This window comes from Ranitomeya imitator, chromosome 6 (genome assembly GCF_032444005.1).
Source record: "Ranitomeya imitator isolate aRanImi1 chromosome 6, aRanImi1.pri, whole genome shotgun sequence".
NCBI lineage: Eukaryota > Metazoa > Chordata > Amphibia > Anura > Dendrobatidae > Ranitomeya > Ranitomeya imitator.
Window position 1 is genome coordinate 383,303,293 of NC_091287.1, and position 13,568 is coordinate 383,316,860.

Genomic DNA, 13,568 nt, shown 5'->3' on the forward strand with positions numbered 1-13,568 from the left:
TTTAGTTGGTATTTAGATGAACTAAAAGATCAGAAAAAGTAAAGGAAGATTACAACTGTCATCTTAAAAGGTAACCTATTACCCATATACCTGCAGACGCAGTGGTAATCTGATAGTAAATATTATGTTAGGCTGCGTAACTGGAAAAGCAGCTACAGAGAGAAAATTAACTTGTATTCTCACTGCAGCTGCTCTCTTCCAATTATCGGGGATGTGCAGGGGGCAGTAACAGTCACAGCTCAATACACATCACAGCATATGAGAACAAAGCAGGTTGTCATTCAAGGTGTTGGAGAGTGATTACAGTGTGCTTACTGTGTACTGAATGGGAACTATGAGGCTATGTGCACACGTACAGGTTTTTTTCGCATTTTTTTCGCGGTTTTTCACGCTAAAGACGCTATAAAACTCATTAAAAACGCATAAATTATGCATTCTATCATTTAGAATGCATTCTGCATGTTTTGTGCACATGGATGTGTTTTTTTTCCGCGAAAAAAACGAATCGTGGTAAAAAAATGAGCATGTTCATTATTTTTGCGGATTTTCTGCATTTTTCCCGCAATTCTATGCATTTGGGAAAAAACGCCCAAAAAACGCGTCAAAAACGCGTCAAAATCGCGGTAAAAACGCATGCGGATTTCTGGCAGAAATGTCCGGTTTTTGTCAGGAAAATTTCTGGAAGAAATCCTGATGTGTGCACATACCCTAACAGCCCCTGAAATGCCGAATGATTGGAAGTGAGCAGCTGAAGGGGGAATATAACCTCATTTTAGTATATAGTCGTTTTTCCAGTTTAACTACCTAAGATGATTTAAACACTATTTACCTGCAGATTACTTCTATATTTTCATGTAAACATCAGGTTCCTTTCAACAATGATGTCTGGAAATGAGGATTCTATCCTGTTACATCTCAATGGGGTTGTTGAAGCCCCTTCAATTTACAGTGAAGCTGGATTTGATGCTGATTTGAACATAGAATCTGTGCCAAAATCTATGTCAAATTCAGAATATGTGAATTAATTTACCGGTATATCAGTTTCTCAGTACATTTTATATATGGAAGTAGAAGCATGGCTGTAAACTTGTCCTCCAGGATAACTGATATCTGACTACACAAAAAAGGGGAATAACCACAGATAGATAAATATATCATAAAATATATAACTTTATTGATACATCAAAATCAATAATACTGAATTCATTAAAAATATGTCGGGCAAAATACTAAGAAAGTACAAGTAAAACGTATCAGAAATGGATATTATATAAATAATGGAGTTGCGTTCTCAAAAATAATGGTCTGTGTTTGAAGAATATGGCAAAGTGTACAGTATAAAAATACGGTATATAGCGAAATATACCAAGTGAATTAATAAATACCCCTTTCAGAGTTCTTACTCATGTATGTGTTGATCTCTTTCATGGTATGTACTGTATGTTTTGTGTATATGCAGTGTATTTAGATTGTACTAACTATTCATTCACTTGGTATATTTATCTATGTATATATTTATATACCTTTATACTATACACTTTTGCTATATCCTTGATATACAGACCATTAAGTTTGTGAACACAACACGATTATTTATACAGCTATGGCAAAAATTAAGAGACCACCACATCAAAACCCTGTTATGAGCAGCCCAATCTCCAGACCTGAACCCCATTGAAAACCTCTGGAATGTAATCAAGAGGACGAAGGATAGTCACAAGCCATCAAACAAAGAAGAACTGCTTACATTTTTGTGCCAGAAGCAGTGTCAAAGACTGGTGGAAAGCATGCCAAGACGCATGAAAGCTGTGATTAAAAATCATGGTTATTCCACAAAATATTGATTTCAGAACTCTTCCTGAGTTAAAACATTAGTATTGTTGTTTCTAAATTATTATGAACTTGTTTTCTTTGCATTATTTGAAGTCTGAGAGCACTGGGTTGTTTTTTTTTTATTTTGACCATTTTTCTTTGTCAGAAAAAAAATACAAAATGTATTGCTTGGAACTTCAGAGACATGTTGTTAGTAGTTTATAGAATAAAATAACAATTTTCATTTTACTCAAAAATATACCTTTGCCAGAGCTGTATAATACCCATTTCTGATAAATTATTCTTGTATTTTGCCCCTACATTTTTAAATACCATATATACTCGAGTATAAGCAGAGAATTTCAGCCCATTTTTTAGGCTGAAATTGCCCCTCTTGGCTTATACTCGAGTCATACCCTGGGGTCGGCGGGGGAGGTGGAGCGGCAGCTGCGTAATAATACTCACCTGCTCCTGGTGCAGTCCCTGAACGTCCCTCATTCTCTGGGCGCTGACAGCTTCCTCCTGTAGTGAGCGGTCACATGGTACCGCTCATTACAGTGGGCCTGTGCGACGAGAGGTGAGTATGTGATTTTTTTTTTGCAGCAACAGCATATGGGGCAAATATCTCTATGGAGCATCTTATGGGGCCATGTGCAGCGTTATATGGGGGCAAATATCTCTACGGAGCATCTTATGGGGCCATGTGCAGCATTATATGGGGCAAATATCTCTATGGAGCATCTTATGGGGCCATGTGCAGCATTATATGGGGCAAATATCTCTATTGAGCATCTTATGGGGCCATGTGCAGCGTTATATAGGGGCAAATATCTCTATGGAGCATCTTATGGGGCCATGTGCAGCGTTGTATGGGACAAACATTTCTATGGAGCATCTTATGGGGCATGTGCAGCGATATATGGGGCAAATATCTCTATGGAGCATCTTATGGGGCCATAATCAGCATTTGTGCAGCATTATACGGGGCAAATGTGTCTATGGAACATCTTATGGGGCCATAATCAGCATTTGTGCAGCATTATACGGGGCAAATGTGTCTATGGAACATCTTATGGGGCCATAATCAGCATTTGTGCAGCATTATATGGGGCAAATGTGTCTATGGAGCATCTTATGGGGCCATAATCAGCATTTGTGCAGCATTGTATGGGGCAAATATCTCTACGGAACATCTTATGAGGCCATAATCAGCATTTGTGCAGGCATGGGGCATATTTTAATATGGAGCATCTTATGGAGCCCATCATAAACTGTATGGAGCATTATATGGGACGTATTTTGTATGGAGCATCTTATCGGGCCCATCATGAACTGTATGGAGCATTATATGGGGCTCCTGATTCAATATGAATATTCAAAAACACTTAGCCTACTGATGTCTCAATTAATTTTACTTTTATTGGTATCTATTTTTATTTTTGACATTTACCGGTAGCTGCTGCATTTCCCACCCTAGGCTTATACTCGAGTCATTAAGTTTTCCCAGTTTTTTGTGGCAAAATTAGGGGTCTCGGCTTATACTTGGGTCGGCTTATAGTCGAGTATATACGGTAATTTAATTTATTTATTTTGGTGTATTAAAATTATATATTTGTATGCTGTATTTATCTATATGTGGTTATTCCCTCCTCCTTATTGTGTAGTCATTTTATTATTGTGAATATCCACCTCTACCAATAATTTATTATTTATGTTGGGGTGTATCTGATTTGCTAGCTTTGAGAAAATTAGTGAAAAATTCATTAGCAAATCAAGCTGGAAGTGCACTTGGGGATAGCAATGCATTTGGAAGAAGCCCATCAAGTGCACTGCCACACCCCAATGCACTTTCAGTCTGATTTGCATATGACTTCTACACTGGATTTCTGAATAGGACCTCAGATCTCTGCAAATGCCTACACAGTATTGTGGGGGAAGTGCCTATGCAGTATTGTGGGAGAAGTGCCAATGTAGTATTGCGGAGGAAGTGCCTATGCAGCTTTACAATTACTTCTATATGTAAAGTAATGCAATAACAGGTTTCTTTTGAGAATGCCTGGGCAGTTATAGCTATCAAACAGGTCTGCACACCGCTATGCTGGGTATTATGATAATGCTTCTGAACAAAAATATATACAATGATGTTTTGTGTTATGGTAACTATTAGTTAGAAGTCTTTGTTTGGAGATATTGTCAAGTGTCTGTTCAGCATTTACACCGATTAATAACAAAGACGGTGCAAGTCATCCGAGCCCAACGAAGGGCAAGGAACAAATGCTGAATGTTTATCAGGACAAAACTGAAGCCTTCACTAAAGCTAATTTACAAAAGATTATTCACATGCTGGAATAAAAGAAGACCTTGGTAATACCAGCTCTAATGGAATAATTCAATTGTAGTTCTGCATTTGTGATTTTAACATCATCATTTACTGTATTCATCAGTACAAACTCAACTCTACCTTTCGTTTGATGGGTATACCTGTCTGTTACCGGTATGATATTGCTTTTTCATTATCTAAAACATCATTATTCCTCTCGGGGATGGTCGTCGTGGAACAAAAGGCCACAAGAGTTTCTCAACTCATTTTAATGTATATTGTCAAGATCTCAATAGAATACAAATATAACTCACCACAAGGATGTCTTAGGACTTTCACTTCATCTATTGCTATGTATCCATGTTGATCAAATGCAATCACTTCAAAATAGACCTGTAAAATGAAAATGTGGTTAAATACTTTCAGTTGCCTATGTGACTATCGTGAGATAATTAGCAATAATACTTAGATTACAAATGCCGTATGTAAAAAATGGACTTATAATACGCTGCACAACATAGAGGGTTGTTTTCCAGAGATATCTTACTGAAGACTTTATCAGACAGACAACGTGTGAAAAAAAAAACAGATTTAGCACAAATTATAAGTGACATTTCAATTGGGGAACAATAGTTCCACAAACTATTAATATTTTCCAAATAATGTGGGTTTGTTCTGAGAGCAGCCAATCAATTCTAAATATATTATAGGACTCATCAATGGAAACCATGGCACACAGAAAATGTCCTTGTTACCTATATAAAGCAAACTTCAGCTTCAGCTTTAATATCTAGAATTACTACACTTGGAAAATGCATGCTGAAATGTGATTACTTTATTTTCGTATATATGGAATTAAATAATGACAGTGCTGTCTGTTTAAACCTTTTTAATTGGCCTTGACAAGATTTTATTACTGGAATACAAAAAGTGTTGTTCCTTAATTATGTAGGGTGTGCGGTATGCTGTCGGACAGAAAAGAGACCCTAAATACGAGATGATGACTACATACATACATTTTCTCTAGATTGGTGAAAAATATTGAACTTTAATGACACTAAACTAAGGAGTATTCCTATTTTACAATGTTACGTCAAATTGCTAAGGTTCGCGAACAACGTTATCGTCCAATCACCGGAACTCCAATAATCCTTGAGATGGCTTTACACATTAGATAAAAGGAGTTTGATGGATAAATAATTATATTTATATTATTAATAATTCTGATTATAATCTTTGAATAAATGATCAACTTGTGAAGGCCATTACGCAAATTGTGCCATACACTTTTAAGCGCATACTGACTGTTACAGTAGTTCTATCTGGCCATAAATGATCAATGGCAATGGGAGAAGGAAAAGCAATCTTTCAGAGAATAGTCTTAAAATGAAAGATCCTTTGTCCACTATCATATGAAAAATTCTAACAAAGAAAACTTAGTTTCAGATGATGACAGCATGTTATTGGTCAGCTAAATGGCTAAATCATTGATGAATTCCATCACTTTCAACTTCCTGAATGCCTTGTGTATGAACTTCATTAAAGACTATAAGAAGAGCCATGGTGAACAAGCGAAGAAGCCTTTACTAGTATTTCAAATAACCATCAAAGACAGTGATCGGAAAGAATTTAGCGACCAACAGGTCATCCAACAGACATGGATAAACAGAAAAACTATAAACCAGCGCACGACCTTCCGTGATGTCAGCAGTCATCACGGAAGGTCCTGCAGCAATTGCAGACTAAGAGAGTCTGCACTACATGACTACACGCTAGCGCAACATGGAACCAGGAGCGGTGGAGCGTCTGCCACCGGCCGGTGCAGTGCTCGGGAAGATTTACTTACAGAAGCCTGCTATAACCGGACAGCTTTCTCTTTCTCATCACAACTGCCACTCCACTCAGTGAGCCACTTCAGAGCTACGGATACCTATTCACCAGTAAAGTAAATTACCTGACTATTATCCAGTATTAAGGTGTATTTTTTGGTATGATCTCGAAGCATTGCACATTGAGTAGCTATATATCTGAAACGTTGGGATTTTTTGACACTAAATGGATATTGTTTGCGCAAATAACTACACATTCATTAAAATATTATTTTATGTAAAGTAGTTAAAAATTCTATACATTTCTCTGCATGTTTTGAATTAGAAAATTGTGTGCAATGTTTCCAATCCATGGAAATAAAAATTAGTGTAAAGATTTTGTGGTTAACACATGTTTATGAACACAATGCTATTGTTTTGAACACTACTGTACATGCAGTGATGGGAGCGCTACAGGCAATGGTTTTGTGTGTGCACATGGCAGATGCTGATGGAGTTGGCTTCAGAGATGCGGTTCCTTCTGAAATTTTTCCATTAAAAATAAAAGGCTTTGTATGATAGAATGTGAGAGTTGGAAGGAACCTCCAGGGTCATTGTGACCAATTCCCTGCTCAATGCACGATTCACTAAACCATCTCAGATAGATGTCTATCCAGCCTCCTTTTGAAGGCTTCCATTGAAGGAGAACTCACCACCTCTCGTGGCAGCTCATTCCACTCATTGATCACCCTGACTATCATCTGTATCAAATGTATCTCAATATCATTATGAAACTCTATAGATATTTATAAATGTGTAGATCTTTAAACTAGCAGGTTTCCTGCCCAGCAAGGGTTACATTTCATAATCACCTTTATTTTGGCTTCCAAAGACAGGAATCGGCATATTTAATTCGGAACAGATACAAAATAAATAAACAAAAGAGAACTATAATGTCTCCAAAAACAAGTCTTAAGGTACCGTCACACTCAGCAACTTTACAACGAGAACGACAACGATCCGTGACATTGCAGCGTCCTGGATAGCGATCTCGTTGTGTTTGACACGCAGCAGCGATCTGGATCCCGCTGTGCCATCGCTGGTCGGAGCTAGAAGTCCAGACCTTTATTTGGTCGTCAGGTCGGCGTGTATCGTCATGTTTGACATCAAAAGCAATGATGCCAGCAATGTTTTACATGGAGCTAACAACCAGCGAGAACGATAAGTGAGTCGCCGTTACGTCACTGGATCGCTCCTGCATCGTTCTGGAGTTACTGTGTTTGACGTCTCTACAGCGACCTAAACAGCGACGCTCCAGCGATCGACTCGTTGTCTATATTGCTGCAGCGTTGCTGAGTGTGACGGTACCTTTACTATCATTTTATAGTCCCTGGTTTTAGGACCAGGGACTGTCCTAGTTAACTATGAAAGCATTGACACTAATCAGCTGTCATAACAGGGGCATTACCAGCATGTTAGTGACAGTCTAATGGGGGCAGATCTAGCAGACTAGATATTAGTGCTTTCTGCTCGGTTTGTCTTTAAAATAAAAAACGCAATAAAAAACCTCCCTGTGTTTGCCAAGAATCTACTAATGAAAGTCCGTGGACAACTGATGCGTGACTAGGGACTTCACTGTAAGGAGAAACTGTTGGTACAGATGCTTTAACATAATAAATGTACAGTTGTGCACAAAATTATATCCCCCCCAGCGTTCAACGCCTCCTGTTGTTCAGTTAGTTTATCAATATCTGGAATATTTAATGCTCCATCTGCTTGATACAGAACAAGTCAGATTTGAAAATATGAATGTCCCTGCAGTCAAAAGGGAGTCAATAGCATAGGGTTTGGCTAGGATGTGATTTTCTATCATAGCGAATATCAACAGCATAGATTACCCTGCATGACTAGCATCTGGTCTTCAATCCCCGGGTGTCTAATGGAGCAGTTCAATAAATGGTATGGTTTCAGCAAGGTTGTGCTCAATTAAGTTCGCAAAAACTACCGCACACGAGCACACAGGAGTTATATGGCTAAAACTACATTGTAACTCTTTGTAATAAGACTTTTTTTCTATAGAGCAATAAAAATATCAATGGGCATCTTCAAGAAATTTGTAAAAAATGTAAAAAAAAAAACTACTACTTCTTGTACTCACAAATAAATCCAAGCATTGAGGGGTTGAAAATAAATATTGATAGTGACTGCAGAGATGCTGGAGAGTTTCAAGCTACTTTAGAGGTTTTCTTAGCCTCAGATATTTATGACCTATCACCTAGGATAAGTCATCAATATTAGATGGGTGACAGTTAAAAACGAGTGGATCTTTTGAGATTCAAATTTACAGAATTTCCCAACAAATACTGGATTAGCAATTAATAAATTTGTGTGAATCTCTATACTGCAAAGAATGGAATTGCATGAAAAATACACATTGGGGAGAGGAAAAAGAACCTCATTGAATATAAGATCCTACAATTTACAGCCAAAAGAGAGTGAGAGGATCACGCTGAGCATAAGAGATTACACTCTTACACAGAATCAGTATTTTCAAGACACCCATACTGTTAAGAGTTGTGATGGAGCACAAAGTTGCTTACCCCAGCAGGCCACGGGTATCATTACAAATATTGGTCTTATAGTAAATCTTGATTTCCTCCATCCAAGGTAATAATAGTAATATATCTCATCGGGTGCTTGGGGATGGACATGGCATGGGCCTGTGTGATTTCAAAGCCAGGGCTGAATTTCTGTCCCAGTCCCAGTCCGTACCTGATGTGATGGCCCAGATACTGACCACCAGCTGTACAAGGTGTGATAATCTGTAAAAGGTCATATCTGCAGGGTATTATGGTGAGGCCTGCGCGGCAACACAATTTGATGTTACCACTCTCTGGTACTTCATCAGTGTGGGAATGGTGCTGGAAAAGATTTGCTTTCTTTGTAAACCGCAAATCAAATCTTAAAATGTTTGAATTTCAGGAAATTCAGCTCAAACTCGATTCTCCGTGGATCAATCTGCTCATATGTAGTGGCGGTCGGATAATTAGCACCTCCACTCGCCGGCTGTTTTCAGCACCGGCTGCCGCAAGATGTAAACAGTGAACAGAACTGAAAGCACAGGTCGGTTCACAGTGTAGTGGCTATTTCCAGGCTCTTCAGATCAGCCCTATTCACCTAAAGATAGTTCAGATCAGTGTCTTAAGTCCAGAAGAAGCCTTTAATATATTCCCTATGGAAAGCAATATCAGACACCTAGATATTCTATCTCTATCTACCACAAACGGCCAGGTAAAAAGTAGTAAGGATTACAGAAACTGCAAAAAAGAGAAGGTTGACCACATATACTGTAAATGCTTGGATTTATTATGCGTATTTCCTGAAGGAACTTGCTTCCATGATATTTGGAAAAAGAACTGCACTTCACCTTTGCTTCCATCTTAGCTTTGCATTAGTATATTTATGGTCCAAGAATTTCAGTCCCGATTGGTCCAGTCAAGAATTTTCTGTACACGAATAAGCAACAGGATGAAGAGAAAGTGACGAGCCTCTGCCAATGATGAGTAGGAGGTCATGCCGGAGGTAAACAAACTGCACTCTCTTCACCTGTTCTAGATACCTAAAGCAAGAAGCCTCTTTCTCCAAATTTTCTCACCCAAGTACAGTTCATTTTCCCTGCCACAATTATAGTTTATCTACTAGCAATTTATGGGAAGCTCGGTCACAGTCTCTAGCTCTCTATGGGCAGATGACATCAGTAAGGAGGTCATGTTACACCTTGATGGCTCATGCTCAATTTTCCAATTCTTAAATACAACCCCGTTTATAGACAGACAACACCTCACAGTATGGTGCTAGCCTCCATGTCATGTCATATCAGGCACCTCCCACATACAGTGACAGTAGCCTCCAGCAACATGGCATGGGGGCTGATTCTCCCAGGTACCACTTAACAGGAAAATCAGCAATTTTGCCTATGCAAACAAATTGCTCAAGGACTATAAATTTGCGACTAAGCCTCTGGCACTGCCAATTAGTTTAGTTGTAACATACTTTATCACAATGGATAACATACATGATTTTACCCTGAAGCTGAAATGGATTCCTATATAATTGATATATTTTGAAATTTTATCTAATTTAACGAGGGAAAAAACATTCATCAATGAGTAAATTAAATGTGAAATGTCACAGCAGAATAAACAGTCCTTTGTACAGGAGTGTATTAAATGAATGCATGCTTGAAAATGTCTGCAGTACCCCAACTTAGATGCCATTTTCATTGCTTACACACTTAAGAAATCGGGAAAGAAAAATGACAGTCATTAGAATGACATTCTGATGCCGTTATACTAAAACAACGCTGACACTTCCAATATATCTCCAGAGAGAAAATGTGTGACTAAAACACTGCTGCGTTTTCCATCATTTATGCTCGGTGTCTTTTCAGCTTGCCAAATGATATTTTTATTCTATCCTCATTCCTGCATCTTTTATCATCCCAGACTTGTCTTTACCAGGTACAAGAAGCATTAAGAGACAAAAATATTTATTGCGGGTAATTTAACTAAAAAGAACTTTTTTTGCTCAAGAAGAAGAATTTATTTTCAGAGAGATATGCAGAGTTTAGTAAAACTGAAGACCCCTCAGAAAACTGGAATCAATATCCTAGTTTATGGATTATTAATTCAATCAAATGTGTTCTGGTTTACAATTCTTATGTTCCAAATAATTAATAATTCTAGAAAATGAAACTAGTTATACTACAACACTTTCCATAATGTGATGGTTTGAAGCTTCTATATAAAGTGCAACCAATTACCGTACTCCATCTTTACATATTATGAGGAGTGCTGCAGTCAAACAATCCAGATCTTTAGAAAATAAAGTAAAAACAGCAGAACTCCATAGGAAGGGTTAACTGTGGATCTTTATTCATTCAGCAGCATAGTGAATAAAGACTAAGAATTAGAATTAACTATTCCTTTGGAATACTAACATTATACCGTTAAATGAAAGCATTCAGTAGCATGTAAAAGTTTCAGCACCCCTGGTTAAAATTACTGTTATTGTGAACAGTTAAGCAAATTGAAGATGAAACAACTATAAAAGGCCTAAAGTTAAAGATTACACATTTCCTTTATATTTTAGGCAAAAAAAAATCATCTTTTACATTTTAAAATGACAAAAAGGAAAATGGGCAGATGCAAATGTTTGGGCACCTTGCATCTTTAGTACCTAGTAGCACCCTTTTTATCACAGCTTGTAAATGCTTTTTGTAGACAGCAAAGAATCTTTCATTTCTTGTTTGAGGGACTTTTATCTAGTCTTCTTTGAAAAATTCTTCCAGTTCTGTGAGACTCCTGGGTCATTTGCTATTTGAGGTCTAGCCACAGATTTTCAATGATGTTCTGATCAGGAGACTGTGAGGGCCATTGTAAAACCTTCAGATTGTGCCTTTGATGCAGTCTATTGTGGATTTTGACACCTGTTTAGGATCATTGTCCATATGTAGAAGACATCCTCTTTTCAACTTCAGCTTTTTTACAGATGGTGTTTTTTTGTCTCAAGAATTTGTTGAAATGTCAATGAATCCATTCACCCTCTACCCAAGAAATGTTACCCGAGCCATTGGCTGCAACATAACCCCATAGCATGATTGATCTACCCCAATGCTTACAAGATTGTTGTGATGTTCTTTTCCTGAAATTCTGTGCCCTGTTTTCTCCACACATACCTTTGATCTTTGTGGCAAAATAATTCTATTTCAATCTCAACAGTCCACAGGACTTGTTTACAAAATGCATCAGGTTTGTTTAGATGTTCTTTCGCATACTTCTGAACTTGAATTTTATGGTGAGAACGCAGTAGAGGTTTTCTTCTTTCCTATGAATAGATGCCCCTGAAATTTTGCTCGGTCTTCCAGACCTTATCCTGACCTCCACTGTTCTTGTTAACTGCTATTTTTTTTATTAAATTTCGAACTGAGGAAGAGGCAACTTGAAAATACTTTGCTATCTTCTTACTGCTTTTTTGGCATAAAGTTAGAGGAGGCTTGGTTTTTATAAAGCTGGGAAACTTGCATTACCAGGCCTTTGCTAACAATCATAGTGAACAAGCAAGAACCATAACAGGCTAATTAGTCTGAAACATTGGTCCAAGTTATCGGAGCACACAAATCTCCAAGGCTGAACAAACGTTTGCATCAGCTCGCTTTCCTTTTTCTAATCTTTAAAACGTGTGCAGAATTATTAGGCAAGTTGTATTTCAGAGGATTATTTTTATTATTGATCAACAACTATGTTATCAATCAACCGAAAAGACTCATAAATATCAAAGCTTAATATTTCTGGAAGTTGGAGTGAATTTTTTTTAGATTTGGCTATCTTAGGAGGATATCTGTTAGTGTAGGTAACTATTACTGTGCAGAATTATTAGGCAACTTAATAAAAACCAAATATATTCCCATCTCACTTGTGTATTTTCACCAGGTAAACCAATATCACTGCACAAATTTTAGAAATAAACATTTCTGACATGCAAAAACAAAAACAAAAAAAATTAGTGACCAATATAGCCACCATTCTTTATGATGACACTCAACAGCCTCCCATCCATAGATTCTGTCAGTTGCATGATCTGTTGACAATCAACATTGCGTGCAGCAGCCACCGCAGCCTCCCAGACACTGTTCCAAGAGGTGTACTGTTTTCCCTCCCTGGAGATCTCACATTTTATGAGGGACCACAGGTTCTCTATGGGGTTCAGATCAGATGAACAAGGGGGCCATGTCATTATTTTTTCTTCTTTGAGACCTTTGCTGGCCAGCCACGCTGTGGAGTAGTTGGAGGCAAGTGATGGAGCATTGTCCTGCATGAAAATCATGTTTTTCTTGAACGATACCGACTTCTTCCTGTACCACTGTTTGAAGAAGTTGTCTTCCAGAAACTGGCAGTAGGTCTGGGAGTTGAGCTTCACTCCATCCTCAACCCGAAAAGGTCCCACAAGTTCCTCTTTGATGATACCAGCCCATACCAGTACCCCACCTCCACCTTGCTGGCGTCTGAGTCGGAGTAGAGCTCTCTGCCCTTTACTGATCCAGCCTCTGGGCCATCGATATGGCCCATCAAGAGTCACTCCCATTTCATCAGTCCATAAAACCTTTGAAAAGTCAGTCATAAGATATTTCTTGGCCCAGTCTCGAAGTTTTAAGCCTTCCTTACCTTGGCCATGTCCCCGAGTATCGCACACCTTGTGCTTTTTGTTACTCCAGTAACTTTGCAGCTCTGAAATATGGCAAAACTGGTGGCAAATGGTATCTTTGCAGCTTCACGCTTGATTTTCCTCAGCTCATGGGCAGTTATTTTGCGCCTTTTTTGCCCAACACGCTTCTTGCGACCCTGTTGGCTATTTGCCATGAAACGCTTGATTGCTCGGTGATCACGCTTCAAAAGTTTGGCAATTTCAAGACTGCTGCATCCCTCTGCAAGACATCTCACAATTTTGGACTTTTCAGAGCCCGTCAGATCTCTCTTCTGACCCATTTTGCCAAAGGAGAGGAAGTTGCTTAATAGTTAAGCACACCTTATATAGGGTTTTGATGTCATTAGACAACACCCCTCCTCATT

At 38.3% G+C, this 13,568-nt stretch overlaps 1 protein-coding gene across 9 annotated transcripts in view; it reads right to left on the minus strand.

The window, feature by feature from the left end:
• Positions 1-13,568, minus strand: part of PTPRM (protein tyrosine phosphatase receptor type M) — a 1,024,381-nt gene that overhangs the window by 658,924 nt on the left and 351,889 nt on the right. For all 9 annotated transcript variants that reach the window (XM_069731071.1, XM_069731069.1, XM_069731074.1 and 6 more), the window contains exon 4: positions 4,447-4,525. In XM_069731071.1, coding sequence (XP_069587172.1) covers positions 4,447-4,525 — 79 coding nt within the window. The remainder of the gene's footprint in view (positions 1-4,446; positions 4,526-13,568) is intronic.